This window comes from Heptranchias perlo, chromosome 3 (assembly GCF_035084215.1).
Source record: "Heptranchias perlo isolate sHepPer1 chromosome 3, sHepPer1.hap1, whole genome shotgun sequence".
NCBI classification, from domain to species: Eukaryota; Metazoa; Chordata; class Chondrichthyes; order Hexanchiformes; family Hexanchidae; genus Heptranchias; species Heptranchias perlo.
The window spans coordinates 13,511,917-13,530,130 of record NC_090327.1 but is presented as its reverse complement, the minus strand read 5'-3'; the positions used below and the strand labels follow the sequence as shown (position 1 = coordinate 13,530,130).

Below are 18,214 nucleotides of genomic sequence, written 5' to 3'. Positions count from 1 at the left end.
TGTGCATTCTATGTAATTAAAAAAAAATCAAATTGGTGTCCAGTTTATTAATGTTGCAAAGCTGTAAAAGATAATGGTGCTGATCACGTTTGTTCAGCCATACATAATCATTTTTTTTGCTCAGCCAGGTGTTTGACATGCAAAGAAACCCATCAACAGTGGCCAAACTAAACTATAGTGAAACCCACATAAGTAGATTGTTCTTGCCCAGTATGGTAGGTACTTTCTTCCTGAAGTGACATGGTCCATTGTTCAATGACAGAAAAGAGGCAACAACCAAAGTGTGGTGGAGTTTGGCTACCTAAAACTGGGCAGCTTAACACCACAGCACTTTTGTAAGCTTTCCACCGCTAATCCAAATAGGACTGCTTTATCTCTTTAGGGTGTTGAATTTCAGAATTATCTGGAGGCAAAAGGGAAGACTCCTAGCGCACCCCCCCCCCCCCCCCAGAGGTGGCTAGTCATCAACTATGAACCTGTCTGGCTCAAGTTTTGGATTGTGAAGTCTATTAAATATTGACTCGCATCCAATCTCCCATGGCCAGGCTTGTCAACTCTACTTCAACGTGACCCCAAAGATACTCTTGCTTACCTTCCCCCAAAGGATGACAGTCAGTAGTTGGTCATTAAACAAGTGAGAAGGGTATCTATTTGATACAAATTAAATTGTTAGATACCTTAGTTTCTTTCCCAAACTCCATTTTAACATATAGAAAATGGCCAGGGGTAAACTCATTGGGTGCTGCTAAGCAGTCTATGTACCAAGAACGTCCCAAGTCTGATCCTTTTGACGTACTATGTTAGCTGATCTCAGTCAGTGCAATAGGGGGTGTACCACAATCAGCCTAAGGCTGGGGTGGAAAAAGAGAAGAGGGGAAAAAGTACCTGTTCCCTACTCTTATCCAGCAATTCCTGCTGCACAAGTGTGTGTTGGTATAATGCTGGTCAAACAGCCATCTAGGCTTGCACACATACAATGGCTGCTTAAAGAATGTACCAGAGGACTTCCAGCGCCTGTGGAAAGGTGCTCCAGCATGAGTCACCATCTTCAGGAGAGGAAGAACAATTTTTAGGAAAAGGAAAAGGAAAAGGCCATTTTGCCCTGACAAACCAGCCCCTATTTTCAGGGAGAAAATGTAGGGTATAATGGGGTACCTGTTCAAAACATTTCCAACTGCAAAAAAAAATATGCTGAAGCAATAAATACCTGTACTGTTGATGTATTTTTGTGGCGCACGAAAATGAACCCACACAATGAAACTTTCAGAATCCTGTAAAGAAACAGAAACTTAAAATACTGTAGGAAGTCAAGTGAGAAAGAAAAATGAACATACATAATTGAGGTTTGCTCAAGTTTACAAATAATCATTCTAAACTTTTCCAGAGAATAAGTGATACCCAGAGTGAATGCAGTAGTTGGAGAGTTTCAGCTGACAGACTGCAGCTTGAGTGGTTTTTAACAGTCATCTGCTTTATAAGCACAATATACTAGGGAGCAGTTTTATTAAGTTTGTGTTTCCTGCTGGCTGTGGGTATCAGGCATGAGTTGACAGGACATTCTATGTGGTAAATACCCACCATGAAGGATTAAAAAGTATGACTTTATAACTTAAAATTTGCTGGAAATAATCAATTCATTATCAGAAAAATGGTAATGACTAGTTCTTTGTGAAGAAACTGTAGAAGCTGTTGCTGTTTTGTGATTACTGGTTGGAGTTATTCTGCAGTGTACACTTAGGTCCAGTCAAAACTGGAATTGGTGAAGTTAACAATAGTTGGTATCATCCTATTAAAAAAAACAGGAAATGAAATTGAACAGTGGACATCAAATTATTAGTGAAGTTTCTTTTTTTAGGAAGTGACTTTTTTTTGTAGTTCCCCAAACTATGATCCTTCCAGTTCTGAGTGAACCACCACGAATGCCATTCAATGGTTATGAACATGCACATGGTCAGCCTGTGGTAATGGGCTTTCCAATTTCCTCTCCTTTGGTTGGAGGTGCCTGGCCTATACTTAGTATCTACGCACAACATCACAGCTTTGCTCAATGGTTCATCACGTGTAGGTTTTTAATGCCGACATATATATCAACCGTGTAAAAATGTTAACTTTCCTTATTTACTTGGAGACAAAGATCAAGTCTCCCTCTTGTCCAGGACACTCAAGTGATATCACCAATGGGGAGCATTCTGAAATGGATCCATAGAAAAAAAGTGACTTCATACCAATAAGAGGGCTGATCTGCAGCTGGAGGATGCTGGGAAGCCATGCTGTCTGCTGAGAATGCAAAGTATACAGCAGGTAATATGGATTCCAAGTCCTTGTTCTGGATTAACATTCAGGCCAGTCCAAAACCACGGCCCTGTCATTTTCTATGAGGCCATTCTGGCATGCATGGGAACACATTCAGTCAATGACATAATGGAGTCATCCAGCAGGAAAAGAGACCCAATTTCCTGTGCCACTCAACAGGTTAGGAACATTTTTTTCTAGCTTTAAATGAGACTTTGAATAAAAAAAACACTTTGCTAAGCTTAGCTTCCCTTTTAAGTTAGGATACAGAAAAGCAAAATTGCAACAAATTTCAGGGACAACACTGAATCTTTCTTAAAATGGGTTTTTCCAAGCCACTGAACAATTTGGCAAGTTTGAAATCCACTTGATTACTCATGCTGATTGATATTATGCAGTTACAAATCATTATCCTGTGGCAGAAATAAGAATGAGCATAAGAAGCACTTTTATTCTTTTGAAAGAGTGTGAAGTTTGAAAATTATCAGAACACACTTTGAGCGGGGCTCGGAATTTCTCATTACCTCGCCATCATAGCTGGCTTGCATCACATGATTCATGACAGATGGGGCCACCAATGGAGAGATTCTTTCAGCCTGCAGTGCAGTTTCTGTCGACATGTCAGACTTGGAGAATGTAAAACATCTCCACGCAGTAGCATTCTGTACAGCACAACAAGACATTTAGAATTATTACAAACCAAAATGAGATGGCTAAAATAAATGAAGTCTTCCTGTTATGATTAAAGATTGATTGCATACCTAGAGGGGAGTGCTTAGAACTGCAGAAAACTAGACTTTTTTCAAGGTTTTAAGTAATGAGATATTTTGGAGTCAGTTTCACACTTCAAAAGGTTTTTAAACTGTAATCTAGGGATTAAATACTGAAGAAAAGGATTGGCCTATTCCAAAATATTTTCTGCTGATACTTGTTCTGCAAAAGAACAATCTCTCAATAACATTGCAATGGGACGTCAGGTACCAGGGCTGGGGAAATTATAAATGGGCGAAACCCACACATTTAGTTAAGATTCTATGAATTTATGCCAAGTGACATCCATTTTCTCAGGATGGCTTCCCACTTCACAAGTCAACAGTCATGCTATGCCTCGCTTCTGGTAAAAGAACAAAGTAGGCACTGCATATCACATGCTTTGATTTAGCCAGGACCAGGACAAACACTAGGAATGGCCACTGTGAGCAGAAAATGCCCTTCAAGATTTAGTGCTGTGTTTGAAGCCAGTCGACATCTCATTCCTTTATTTTCATCGCTTTTACCTGAAGAGAAGGCTTTTTCAAAATAACTTTTTAAGTCGACTTAAATTTGATTTTCACTGACTGAAGCTGAAATTGGGTCTGAGCAAAGAACTGACAGAGCCAGGAGGGGTGTGCATATTGTACAGTATAAGGAGGAGCTTTGCTGCCGAGTTAACACACTGGCATCAGGACAATAGAATCACAGCACAGAAGGAGGCCATTCAGCCTGTCGTGCATGTGCTGGCTCTTTGAAAGAGCTGTCTAATTTAGTTCCACATACCAGCTTTTCCCCATAACCCTGCAAATTAGTCTTCTTCAAGTACATGTCCAATTGCTTTTTGAAAGTTCTTGTGGAATCTGCTTCCACAATCCCTTCAGGTAGTGTGTTCCAGATCTTAACAACCCTCGGTAAAAATCTCTCCTTATTTCTCCTCTAGCTCTTTTGCCAATTACTTTAAATCTATGATCTCTGGTTACCAACCCACTTGCCAAAGGAAACAGTATCTCTCTACTTGCTCTATCAAAACCCCTCGTAATTTTGAATACTTCTGTTAGGTAGCCCCCTAACCTTCTCTCCACATAACTGAAGTCCCTCATCTCTGGTAAACCTTCTCTGTACCTTCTCCAAGGCCTTGACATCCTTCCTAAAGTGTGGTGCCCAGATTGTATACAATACTCCAGCTGAGGCCCAACCAGTGATTTCATAGAGTCATAGAAATCATAGAAAATAGGAGCAAGAGTAGGCCATTCAGCCCTTCGGGCCTGCTCCGCCATTCAAAATGATCATGGCTGATTGTTTTAACTCAGTATCCTGCTCGGCGGTCGAGTAACTATTTAGCATGACTTCCTTGTTTTTGTATTCAATGCCCCTATTTACAGAGCTAAGTATTCCATACACTTTCTTAACCGCCTTGTCAACTTGTCCTGCCACCTTCAAAGATTTGTGAATATGCCCAGGTCCCTCTGCTCTTGCACCGTTCCTTAAAATAGTGCCTTTAAATTATACTGCCTTTCCATGTGGTTCCTCCTAAATTGCTTCACTTCATACTTATTTTGCAACTGCCATGTGTCTGTCCATTTCACCTGGTCAGACACATGGCATTCCTCCTGAAGTCTGTTACTTTCTTGCTTACTATTTACTACATTGACAATTAGACTAAGTCTTAATGCAAATGACAAAGAATGCAATATAGCTAATCAAAATGGGAATGGCAAAAAATACACTGATTTGTTCAATTAGTCACTTTAGAAAAAAAACTTACTGCACTGATGACAAGCCGAATGGGAACGGTGGCATGAGTCCTGTTGATTAGTTTGAGAGAGTGCGCTTTACCACCACCAGATACCAAGTCACCAAAATCCAAGCATTCGCTTTTCTCAGTCTCCACCTAGAATTAGACAGATTAAAAGGTGTCTAGTGAATTGATCTGCATTTCTGTATACTTGTGCAAAAGAATGTGTTCTGGAATTGTAGAGAATCCTATGTGAATGGGTTACCAATACTGATCTATTAATTTTCCTATAAATCTGATGATCTCCTGAGCACACTAACATTTTTATTTTTTTTAAAAGTTAGTGTTAAGAGTAGAAACTGGGTTGTGACCATAACATGATATCTCTCCATGACCTCTTTGTGGCCTTGACATTGTTGACATCATCCTCTTCAATTTTTCTGCAGTCCACCTCAGCATCTGCTGTCTTGGTTCTATTTCTACTTGTCCCAATATGGTCAGCCTAACTTTTGCTATGGCTTCTACTCCTGTACACACATGGTCACCTCCAGTATGCCCCAAGTTTTCATTCCTAGCCCCCTTTGATTCCCCATCTATATTTTGATCCGTGGCAAAAATTCTCACAAGCTTTCATTTGTATGCAGATGATACCCAGATTTACCCCTCAACTTCCCCCGATGAATCCATGAACATCATAGTGTTGTCAAAATACTTGTCTGACCAAGGAGTAGATGGACCAGATGATTTTTTTTTTTTTGCAGTTCAACATCTGTAAGACCGAAACCAACCTGTTTGGCTCCAACAGAAACTCAGCAGGCTAACTCTTCATCCTATTCCCCTCCCTTAGATGTCTGCTCAAGTTCAATCCGTTAGCATGCAACCTGTTCAACCCTAAGAACATAAGAAATAGGAGTAGGATAGGCCATACGGCCCCTTGAGCCTGCTTTGCCATTCAATAAGATCACGGCTGATCTTCGAAAGTGGAATTGAGGTCAAAGATCAGTCATGATCTGATTGAATGGCGGAGCATGCTCAAGGGGACGTATGGCCCACTCCTACTCCTATTTCTTATGTTCTTACGACCTCAACTCCACTTTCCCACCTAATCCCCATATCCCTTGATTCCAAAAATCCATCTATCTCAGCCTTCAACATATTTAACGACTCAGCCCTCTGAGATTGAGAATTCCAACGATTCACAACCCTCCAAGTGAAGAAATTCCTCCTCATCTCAGTCTTAAATAGCTGACCCTTTGCCCCTTTGTTCTAGACACTCCAGTAAGAGGAAACAACCTCTTAACATCTACCCTGTCAAGCCCCCTCGTAATCTTATGTTTCAATGAGATACCTCTCATTCTTCTAAACTCCAGGAAATAAAGGCCCATTCTACTCAACCTCTCCTCTTGGACAACCCTCTCATCTCAGCAATCAATGTGAATCTTCGTTGCACCACCTCTAAGGCAAGTATATCCTTCCTTAGATAAGGAGGCCAAAACTGTACAAAGTACTCCGGCTGATCTGCCAATCCATTACCAAAACATCTCTACCTCACTCGATGCCAAACAATATCTCAACCACACTTCCTACTATCTCTGGATTCAACTTTTGCAATGTCCTCTTCCCTGCTTTCTGGAGCTCATCCTTACATGAACTCCAAATCATCCAGACTGTTTGAACTTACCCTGCACAAAATCTTGCTCAAATATTACCTCAAATAATGCTGACTTCCATCAGATCCCCAACCCCAGCACATTACTATCAAAATCCTCATTCCAGTCTTCAAATCCCTTTGTGGCCTTGTTCCATTCTACTACTTTAACTTCCTCGAACTACAAATTATCTGCTGCACCTTTTGCACGCCCCTTCCTGATTGCTTTATTGGTGACAGTACCTTCAGCTATCTTGCCACCCCACGTCCTCCATAAACCCTCTTGCTACATCATTCCCCACATTTAAAATCCTCCTTAAAATCTACCTCCTTGGCAGCACTGTGCCATTTCTGTATCACCTTCCCCCCCCCACCACCACTTCATTCATGCTCAAGGTGTGAAATGCCTCAGAAAATGGTGCTATGTTGAAGGTGCTTTATAAATACAAGTTGTTATAATATTTAAAAACTATTATTTTCAGCACCTTTTCATGGCCAGTCAATGCTGCTCAGTGATTACTTCACAATTTAATGGGCAAACAATTACTATTAAAAATAACTTGGCAGCGCTGCTGCTAGTGTTGGATAAGTTAAGTTGTAAGATGTATTAAAATTTAGCTGTGACTGGTTATCCCATGTTTAAAATTAATATCACATGTTTGAAGATTAACCAGAGAAGCTGGTGTATCCTGGAACCCATTTAAAATTTAAACTAGGGAGGCCTTCCATCAAAGATTAGGTGGTCATTTAAAGGCTTCAGTTACTTTACATTCTGAACACATTGCTGTCCATTGGGTAGTTGTGCACAAGATATTGAAACATATGCTACCAATGACTAAGTAGATATACATCAGACTCCTTCATTATATATAAATATAAAGGACACCAATTTACAGAATAATGGACAAGAGCAGTGGAATTCAATGCACAAAGCACTGGAAAAAATCCCAGTATACCATTTATTAAAAATGGAATTTGACTTAGTCTTGGTCAGTGAACCGGATATTATGCCTTACATGGCATAAACACTATTGTTATAAAAAGTGAATCCTCACCACGAGCAATGCCAAGGGAGATCTAGCATACTAGTAAAGAAGTGATAGTGCGATTAGTCAGTGTATTAACCCTCATTCACTCCCTTCACTCTGGTGCAATGGTGGTACCTTTCTTCCCCAAGTTAGACTTGCTAAAAAAAAAAAATCTTCAAGCATTCAAAAATAAAACTCAATGCGCAAAATATTACTCTAAAAAGTTGGCAATTTCTGAAGACCATAGAAGTAAATGTAGTAAGTAGGGGTCGAAACACTGGGTTAAATGACCCACACATGACCAATAGGACTGTAGTGGTGCATATGCACTATATATAAAATGTATTAAGTTGTTCTTCACCTCAATCAATGGGTCTTCTGCCACAGCTGTAATAATCACTCTGGCTGCAAGTGCTCCTGCTCTGGTAATTGTATTGGTGTCTGCTGAAACTGGACATGAGGAGACACACAGGACACACTGAAAAATCCCAGAGTGGCGTGGAAGGAACATCAGTTGTAAATCTTCAGTAACATGAGGGCCAATGATGGATTTGTTCTTGAATATCCAACACTGGTGAGCAAATGTATCCATCTGGAAGGTACAAATGATTAAACAAGTACTGTGAATTGAATAAGTAATTGCAACTTGGCTGGAGTGTCATTTGTCATAGCTCTGAAATTGTAATTTCATAGAATCTCAGAATTTTGTGTTACAGAAGACACCCATTCACCCAACATGCCTTCTGGCTCTCTGGAATAGTTATCTACTTTGTTCTATTTCCATGGTCTATCACCCTTTTGAGTTTTTCAAATTTAAGAACATAAGAAATAGGAGCAGAAGTAAGCCACATGGCCCCTCACGCCTGCTCCGCCATTCAATCAGATCATGGCTGATCTTCGACCTCAACTCCACTTTCCTACCCTATCCCCATATCCCTTGATCCCTCTAGAGACCAGAAATCTGTCTATCTCAGCCTTGAATATATTCAACGACTCAGCATGCACAGCCCTCTGGGGTAGAGAATTCCAAAGATTCACAATCCTGAGTGAAGGAATTCCTCCTCAGTCTTAAATGGCCAATCCCTTATCCTGCGACTATGCCCCCTAGTTCTAGATTCTCCAGCCATGGGAAACAACCTCTCAGCATCTATCCTGTTAAGCCCCCTCATAATCTTGCACATTTAAGTTAGATCAGCTCTCATTCTTCTAAACTTCAGAGTATAGGCCCATTCTACTCAACCTCGCCTCATAGGACAACCCTCTCATCCCAGGAATTGATCTAGTGAACCTTCGTTGCACTGCCTCTAAGGAAAGTATATCCTTCCTTAGATAAGGAGCCCAAAACTGTATGCAGTACTCGAGGTGAGGTCTCACCAATACTCTGTACAACTGTAGTAAGACTTCCTTGCTCTTGTACTTCAACCCCCTTGCAATAAAGGCCAACATTCCATTTGCCTTCCTAATTGCTTGCTGTACCTGCACACTAACTTTTTGTGTTTCTTGTACGAGGACAACCAAGTCTCAAGTCTCTCTGAACACCAACATTTACTAGTTTCTCACCATTTAAAAAATATTCTGGTTTTCTATTCTTCCTACCAAAGTGAATATCCTCACATTTCCCCACACTGTACTCCATCTGCCACCTTCTTGTCCACTCACTTAACCTGTTTATATCCCTTTGCAGACTCTGTGCCCTCCTCACAACTTACTTTCCCACCTAGTTTTGTATCGTCAGCAAACTTGGATACATTACATTCGGTCCCTTCATCTAAGTCATTAATATAGATTGTAAATAGCTGAGGCCCAAGCACCGATCCTTGCTGCACCTCACTAGTCGCAGCCTGCCAGCCTGAAAATGACCAGTTTATCCCTACTCTGTTTACAATCCATTAACTTATCCTCTATACATGCTAATATGTTACCCCCAACCCCATGAGCCCTTATCTTGTGTAACAACCTTTTATGTGGCACCTTATCGAATGCCTTTTGAAAATCCAAATATACGACATCCACTGGTTCTCCTTTACCTACTCTGCTAGTTACATCCTCAAAAAACGAATAAATTTGTCACACGATTTCCCTTTCATAAAACCACAATGACTCTGCCTAATCATATTATGATTTTCTAAGTGCCCTGTTACCACTTCCTTAATAATGGATTCCAGCATTTTCCCAATGTCAGGCTAACTGGCCTGTAGTTCCCTGTTTTCTCTCTTCCTCCTTTCTTGAATAGCGGGGGTCACATTTGCTACCTTCCAATCCACTGGTACCATTCTAGAATCTAGGGAATTTTGGAAGATCATAACCAATGCATCTACTATCTCTGCAGCCACGTCTTTTAGAACCCTTGGATGTAGGCCATCAGGTCCAGGGGATTTATCAGCTTTTAGTCCCATTAGTTTCTCAAGTACTTTTTCCTCTACTGAGATTAATTTTTTTCCTCTACTGAGATTAATTACTTTAAGTTCCTCACTCTCATTAGACCCTTGGTTCCCCACTATTTCTGGTATGTTTTTTGTGTCTTCTACTGTGAAGTCAGATACAAAATATGTTTAATGCATCTGCTATTTCCTGATTCCCCATTATAATTTCAGCCTCTAAGGGACCAATGTTTACTTTTGTTATTCTCTCCCTTTTTACATACTTGTAGAAGCTCTTACAATCCATTGTTTTATTTTTTGCTAGTTTACTTTCATATTCTATTTTCTCTCATCAATTTTTTGGTCGTCCTTTGCTGGTTTCTAAAACTCTCCCGATCCTCAGGCTTTCTGCTCTTCCTGGCAACATTATAGGCCTTTTCTTTTAATCTAATAATCTCCTTAACTTCTTTAGTTAAACATGGGTGGACCACTTTTCCCGTGGAGTTTTTCATTTCTCAACGTAATGTATATTTGTTAAGAACATTGAAGTATTTCTTTAAATGTTTGCCATTGCTTTTCCACCATCATACCCTTTAATTCCCAATCTACCTTAGCCAACTCGCCCCTCATACCAATGTAATTGGCTTTATTTAAGTTTAAGACTCTAGTTTCTGACTTAAGTACGTAACTCTCAAACTCAACGTGAAATTCTATCATATTATGATCACTCTTCTCCAGAGGATCTCTTGCTGTGAGATTACTAATTAACCATGTCTCATTACATTATACAAGATCTAGTTCCCTTTTAAAAAAGAGATTATAGATTTGGTTTCCACCACAGTTTCTGGTAAGATATTCCATGTTCTAACAGCCCACTGCCTAATCTCCTAACCTCTCTCTTTACTATCAATTATCTTAAACATATGCCTTCTAATTACTGATACCAGTGGAAATGGGTTTTCCCTATTTACCTTGCTACAATTGTACAGGGCTTTGGTGAGACCATACCTGGGGTACTGTGTACAGTTTTGGTCTCCTTACTTAAGAAAGGATATACTTACTTTAGAGGCTGTGCAACGAAAGTCCACTCTATTGATTACTGGGATTAGAGTGTTGTCCTATGAGGAGAGATTGAGTACAATGGGCCTATATTCTCTGGAGTTTAGAAGAATGAGAGGTGATCTCATTGAAACGTATAAAATTCTTAGAGGGCTTGATTGCGTAGATGCTGAGAGGCTCTTTCCCCTGGCTGGAGAATCTAGAACAAGGGGCATAATCTCAGGATAAGGGGTGGGCGATTTAAGACTGCGTTGAGGAAGAATTTCTTCACTCAGAAAGCGGTGAGTCTTTGAAATTCTCTACCCCGAAGGGCCGTGGATGCTCAGTCGTTGAGTACATTCAAGACTGAGATTGATAGATTTTTGGACTCCAAGGGAATCAAGGGATATGGGGAGTGGGCAGGAAAGTGGAGTTGAGGTCGAAGATCAGCCATGATCTTATTGAATGGTGGAGGGGCCCTATGGCCTACTCCTGCTCCTATTTCTTATGTTACCTTATCAAAATCCTTCACTTTGACACTTATCAATTTCCTTCTTAACCTTCTCTGCACGAATGGAGAGTCCCAGTTTCTTCAATCTGCCTTCATAACTGAAACCTCTCATCGCTTGTATCATGTAAGCAAATCTCTTCTTTATCCTCTCGATGGTCTTCTTAAACTAGGGTGCATGAAACTGAACGCAATATTCTAACTGTAGCCTAACGCATGGTTTATATAGGTTTAGCATTGTCCCTTTGCTTTTGTACTTTTATACTCCCATTTATAAAACTTAAGATCACATAAGCTTTTTTACAGCTTAATTAACTCCCACTTTCAAAGGTTTATGTATCGGAACCCCGAAATTTCTCCACTCTTTTACTATTTAGGGTATATATTTTCTCATTTTTCATCTCAAAATGCATCACCGTACATTTCTCCCCATTAATTTCATCTGACATAACGGCCCAATCAACCAATCTATGTCCTGAGGTCACTTGCAGTCCGCTTCACACTTAACCATGCCCCCTATTTTTGAGTTGCTTGCAAATTTATATTGTGCACCCATAAATCTAAATACATTAAGAGTGTTGAGTGAGTCTGAACATTCCATTTCAAAATGTATTGAAAACTCAGTCAGGCTCTGCCTATGGCAACATCCACTTTAAAAGTGATAACATTTACCTACAGTACCTATAGGTGGCACTGCGATTGGCATTTAATGTTAAATGACTGTCATGGTAATGTTAGGTGCACAGCCCATCAATTATGTAAGGAATCTTACAACACCAGGTTATAGTCCAACAGTTTTATTTGAAAATCACAAGCTTTCGGAGGCTTTCTCCTTAGTCAGGTGAAGTGTTGGACTATAACCTGGTGTTGTAAGATTCCTTACATTTGTCAACCCCAGTCCATCGACCGGCATCTCCACATCAACTATGTGGTTTTGGCTGAGAGTTAGCATGCAGTTCCAGTCCAAAAACACTGGGTGGCAGTGTACGAACGTATGAGCAGTTCTTACCGGATTGCAGTTTGTGGACAAAAGAGAAATGTTTCTTGAACTGAAAATTTGATCAAAAAGAAAGCCTAAAAGTAGCTCTTTTTTAAAAAACACTAAATGTAATGCCTACTTTTGCATGAAACTAATCAATATTAGGCACCTGTGAAATCAGTTTTGCGGAATTTGCATTAGCGCTACAAGAGATGCGAATCCTACAGTACTCTCCTTCCAGGCTCATGCCTCAATGACCACTCCTCTCACTAAGAGATACGCATCATCGCAAGTTTTGTAACATCTTCCATACCCTCATCCGCTGCAACTTTCTGAAAGCAGATAAAAGCTTAACTGGCCTAAATCCTTCTCCCCCACCCCCCACCTTACTCGGGATCCTTTTTGATGAACCCAGCCAGCAGTGAAAATTTTTTCCCAGCTCAATGATCACCACAAAAACAGCACCTGAAATGTAGTGCTCCACTTCTTCCACGAATCCTCTCCTCTTCCCCATTTGCTGCAGTGGTACAATGAAACTACCCCAAACAAGCTAAAGCGATTGCTGCTCCAGTGAAGTTTCAGGAATGGAACTAAATATCCAGTGACCTTGTCCCCTCCCTCCTACTCCAACTAAGCAGTACTAATGCAATCTGCTCACTAATGAGCAGCAATATTGGGACAGTTCATCATCACCCTCCCCACACACCTCCTCTGCTAAGACACACTGATGCCCTCCCCAGTCCAAATTTAATGTACCCTCTAACGCCACTTGATCTGAATACTGCACTTGGTTCTGACTCCGTGTGTAATACCATGGGGGAGAAATATAGGAGAGCGAGCACGTGCACAATGGTTCTAAATTCATATAGCAGAATGCCGCACCAGATAGATAGTCAGGGCTGTAAAAAAACATTTCAATACTATGAGAGTATTTTCTACTAAACTAACTCCTAATCTGTCCATTTTTTTTTTAAAGTTACCAATTTTGTAATAAGTTTTCACTCCTGGAAACAGTCATTGGGTATAGCAAATAGAACTAGAACTGCTGTGTGATTCCTGTACACCTTCCAATGCAACTCTATTCCCTTACATAGATCCAGAGCTGTTGTGGTAGCACTGGCTAGGAATGCCATGGAAAGGCACCTAGAATTCGGGGTGGTGGATGAACAAACAAGGGTATTCTTGAGGAATGGTCTCTTTATAAAGCATAGGGAGGGAAGGGGAAGATGTGCTTGGTGATGTGATCATGTTGCAGATGGTAGAAAATTATGCAGCCAATTCAGAGACAGGTGAAGTGAAAGGTGAGAACAAAGGGGCATTTGTTTATTGCTGACATTGGAGTGAAGACCCAGGAAATGGGGTAGACATGGTTATGGGTCTGGTCCATCACCTACGAGAACCTCAGCTGAGGAAAATAGACATTAAATTCTGGCACAGAATGTGTAACCATGATAGCAGATAGGACAGCGGGAACTGGGAGAAAGGGGCTGGAAATGGGGTGGGCAGAAACATAACCCAGATAGTTGTTCAGGTGAGAATAAGTTCAGCTTGGTGGGGCCTTTTTTTTTAAATAAAAGAAGCGGCGAGGCGAGAGACCACTCAGCTGAGGATTTTCTTTACTCCACGTTGCAACTGTTTAAGGCAGGTGCATAACATATAAAGACTATTAAAAATTAGTTTCACTGTCCCAAATGGCCAATGTTAGTACAACCTAATAGTAGCTTTTACAGTCACTAGAGATCTCAGGCACACTTAATAGTAACACAATTGGTATCCAAGAACAGCATGCCAGTACTACTCAAACCTTCCCCAGACTTAAAGCTACCATTTTGAAGATCAGGAATGACTGAAAGCTGGCCAAAGAGAGAAAAAAAAAGGAATCCTGTAAAATGCCAGTTTGAACAATTCTAGGGTTATATTTATCTTTACCCTGCTGAAAGCCTATTTGATGAGAAAAATATATGCATGTTAAAATACAAACCTTCTCTCCATTCAGTGCAACGCTAACAACTCCAATAGATACTTGCATCCACCGTTCAGTTGGATTGAACATGCTGAGTGATGTTTGCGATGCTATTCCAACACAACACGAATTTGGAAACCTCAATTCCTCTGGGACCAGCACATGACCTAAAACAAGTTTTTTTTTGAAAAAAAACAATTTGGGATTCAAAAGACACAAATTACACCAAAGTCTATCAGTTTACAAAATTATTCAACCACATCATTCTTTTAGGGCTTAAAATATCACACAGCAGTCTCCGGACAAGTCAGCGGGTGGTCAGATGGCTCTCACACCTCTGCCAATACCTCTTAGTTTTCACCCAACAGCTAACTTTAAAAAGAAAATAAATACTCAGTGCATTTGGAGCTTTGATTGAACAATGCACCCTTGGGTAATTCACCATTATTTCTTTGCCCCTCCTCCCATTCTCAATTAACGTCATTTCATCATCATCCTATTCTGGTGAGTGACCAACATTAATTTAAGTCATTGATTCCTTAGCACCATGTGGCACAGCATTTTCTCAATATGTGTGCGTCCAATGGTACCCTCCCTCCCCAACAGGGTCAGGTTGGACTTTTTTTTAGGCTTACCATGTTTAACTACCTTGTGCTGCCGTTCCTTACCGGTACATTTTGTGAACCTAAGCCAAATCTGGAAAATGGTAGTATTTAAGAATCGCACCTGTCAGCCAACATCCCAGACTCTTCCATCACCATCCCTGGGTATGTCCTGTCCCACCGGTAGGTCAGACCGACCAGAGGTGGCGGTACAGTGATATACAGGCAGGAGGGAGTGGCACTGGGAGTCCTCAACATTGACTCCGGACCCCATGAAATTTCATGGCATCAGGTCAAACATGGGCAAGGAAACCTCCTGCTGATTACCACCTACCATCCTCCCTCAGCTGATGAATCAGTCCTCCTCCATGACTAGCACCACTTGGTGGAAGCACTGAAGGTAGCACGGGCACAGAACGTACTCTGGGTGGGGGACTTCAATGTCCATCAGCAAGAGTGGCTTGGTAGGACCACTACTGATCGAGCTGGCTGAGTCCTGAACTGACATAGCTGCCAGACTGTGCCCGCGGCAGGTGGTGAGCGAACCAACACCAGGAAAAAACCTACTTGACCTCGTCCTCACCAATCCACCTGTCGCAGATGCATCTGTCCATGACAGTATTGGTAGGAGTGACCACCGCACAGCCCTCGTGGAGACGAAGCCCCGACTTCGCACTGAGGACACCATCCAACATGTTGTGTGGCACTATCACCGTGATAAATGGGACAGATTCAGAACAGATCGAGCAGCTCAAAACTGGGCATCCATGAGGTGCTGTGGGCCATCAGCAGCAGCAGAAATGTATTCCAGCACAATCTGTAACCTCAAGGCCCAGCATATTCCTCACTCTACCATTACCAACAAGCCAGGGGATCAACCCTGGTTCAATGAGAAGTGCAGAAGAGAATGCCAGGAGCAGCACCAGGTGTACCTAAAAATGAGGTGCCTCCCCACACCGTTCACCTGACGAAGGAGGAAGCCTCCGAAAGCTTGTGGAATTTAAAATAAATTTGTTGGACTATAACTTGGTGTTGTAAAATTGTTTACAATTGTCAACCCCAGTCCATCACCGGCATCGCCACATCATCCTCAATGATGGCAGAGTCCAGCACTTGAGTGCAAAAGACAAGGCTGAAACGTTTGCAACCATCTTCAGCCAGAAGTGCCGAGTGGATGATCCATCTCGGCCTCCTCTTGATATCCCCACCATCACGGAAGCCAGTCTTCAGCCAATTCGATTCACTCCACGTGATATCAAGAAATGGCTGAGTGCACTGGATACAGCAAAGGCTATGGGCCCCGGCTGAAGTGCTAAAGACTTGTGCTCCAGAACTAGCTGCGCCTCTAGCCAAGCTGTTCCAGTACAGCTACAACACTGGCATCTACCCAACAATGAGGAAAATTGCCCAGGTATGTCCTGTCCACAAAAAGCAGGACAAATCCAATCCGGCTAATTACCACCCCATCAGTCTACTCTCAATCATCAGCAAAGTGATGGAAGTTGTTGTCGACAGTGCTATCAAGCGGCACTTACTCACCAATAACCTGCTCACTGATGCTCAGTTTGGGTTCCGCCAGGACCACTCGGCTCCAGACCTCATTACAACCTTGGTCCAAACATGGACAAGAGAGCTGAATTCCAGGGGTGAGGTGAGTGACTGCCCTTGACATCAAGGCAGCATTTAACCGAGTGGAACCAAGGAGCCCTAGTAAAATTGAAGTCAATGGGAATCAGGGGGAAAACTCTCCAGCGGCTGGAGTCATATCTAGCACAAAGGAAGATGGTAGTGGTTGTTGGAGACCAATCATCTCAGCCCCAGCACATTGCTGCAGGAGTTCCTCAAGACAGTGTCCGAGGCCCAACCATCTTCAGCTGCTTCATCAATGACTTTCCCTCCATCATAAAGTCAGAAACGGGGAAGTTTGCTGATGATTGCAGTGTTCAGTTCCATTCACAACCCCTCAGATAATGAAGCAGTCTGTGCCCGCGTGCAGCAAGACCTGGACAACATCCAGGCTTGGGCTCATAAGTGGCAAGTAACATTCACAACCGACAAGTGCCAGGCAATGACCATCTCCAACAAGAGAGTCTAACCACCTCCCCTTGACATTCAACGGCATTACCATCAACGAATCCCCCACCATCAACATCCTGGGGGTCACCATTGAGCAGAAACTTAACTGGACCAGCCATATAAACACTGTGGCTACAAGAGCAGGTCAGAGGCTGGGTATTCTGTGGCGAGTGATTCATCTCCTGACTCCCCAAAGCCTTTCCACCATCTACAAGGCACAAGTCAGGAGTGTGATGAAATACTCTCCACTTGCCTGGATTAGTGCAGCTCCAACAACACTCGAAGCTCGACACCATCCAGGACAAAGCAGCCCGCTTGATTGGCACCCCATCCACCACCCTAAACATTCACTCACTTCACCACCGGCGCACTGTGACTGCAGTGTGTACCATCCACAGGCTGCACTGCAGCAACTCGCCAAGGCTTCTTCAACAGCACCTCCCAAACCCGCAACCTCTACCACCTAGAAGGACAAGGGCAGCAGGCACATGGGAATACCACCTGCACGTTCCCCTCCAAGTCACACACCATCCCGACTTGGAAATATATCGCCGTTCCTTCATCGTCGCTGGGTCAAAATCCTGGAACTCTCTTCCTAACAGCACCGTGGGAGATCCTTCACCACACGGACTGCAGCGGTTCAAGGCGGCGGCTCACCACCACCTTCTCAAGGGCAATTAGGGATGGGCAATAAACGATGGCCTTGCCAGCGACGCCCACATCCCATGAATGAATTTTAAAAAATTTAAGAGCATCGACGATTCTGAATGGACTATTACATTTTGTAAAATGTTTAAAGCCTTTAGCATATGTTGGTGCAGACAAGCTGAACCAAATAGGGAGACATTTAGTTTCTTTTTGATCCAGGTAATGTATTGCATAGATCATACTACATGGCCAAAACCCTGCTGGGGCAAATGCAGTGTACCAAATGCAATATTGAATTTTCTGCTTTAGCCTTTGAATGTTAAGGCTTATTTCATTTTTCTGCCTTATTTGCTTTATACATGGCTGTCTAGAGAGCTGAATAGGTTGTTTGTGTTACTATAACAAATATAGCTTTTCTTTCTGCATAATAGTCTTGAAAAGGATAATCTAATATTTTTTTCTGGAAGCTCATTACACAGTATCAACACCTTGGTCTCCTGGAAAACCTGAGAATGAAAACAAAAACCTGCATTGTCCAGTTTAGATATAAAAATGTTTGACACCCTGTCTATTATAATCTACTC

The 18,214-nt window shown here is 42.0% G+C and overlaps 1 protein-coding gene across 4 annotated transcripts in view; it reads right to left on the bottom strand.

Annotated features, from left to right (window-relative positions):
- cep192 (centrosomal protein 192) overlaps window positions 1–18,214 on the bottom strand; it is a 142,468-nt gene that overhangs the window by 62,832 nt on the left and 61,422 nt on the right. For all 4 annotated transcript variants that reach the window (XM_067978190.1, XM_067978197.1, XM_067978187.1 and 1 more), the window contains 5 exons: window positions 14,323–14,471; window positions 7,818–8,048; window positions 4,811–4,936; window positions 2,817–2,954; window positions 1,208–1,271 (listed from right to left, as the gene is read on the bottom strand). In XM_067978190.1, the coding sequence (XP_067834291.1) occupies window positions 1,208–1,271; window positions 2,817–2,954; window positions 4,811–4,936; window positions 7,818–8,048; window positions 14,323–14,471 (708 nt within the window). The remainder of the gene's footprint in view (window positions 1–1,207; window positions 1,272–2,816; window positions 2,955–4,810; window positions 4,937–7,817; window positions 8,049–14,322; window positions 14,472–18,214) is intronic.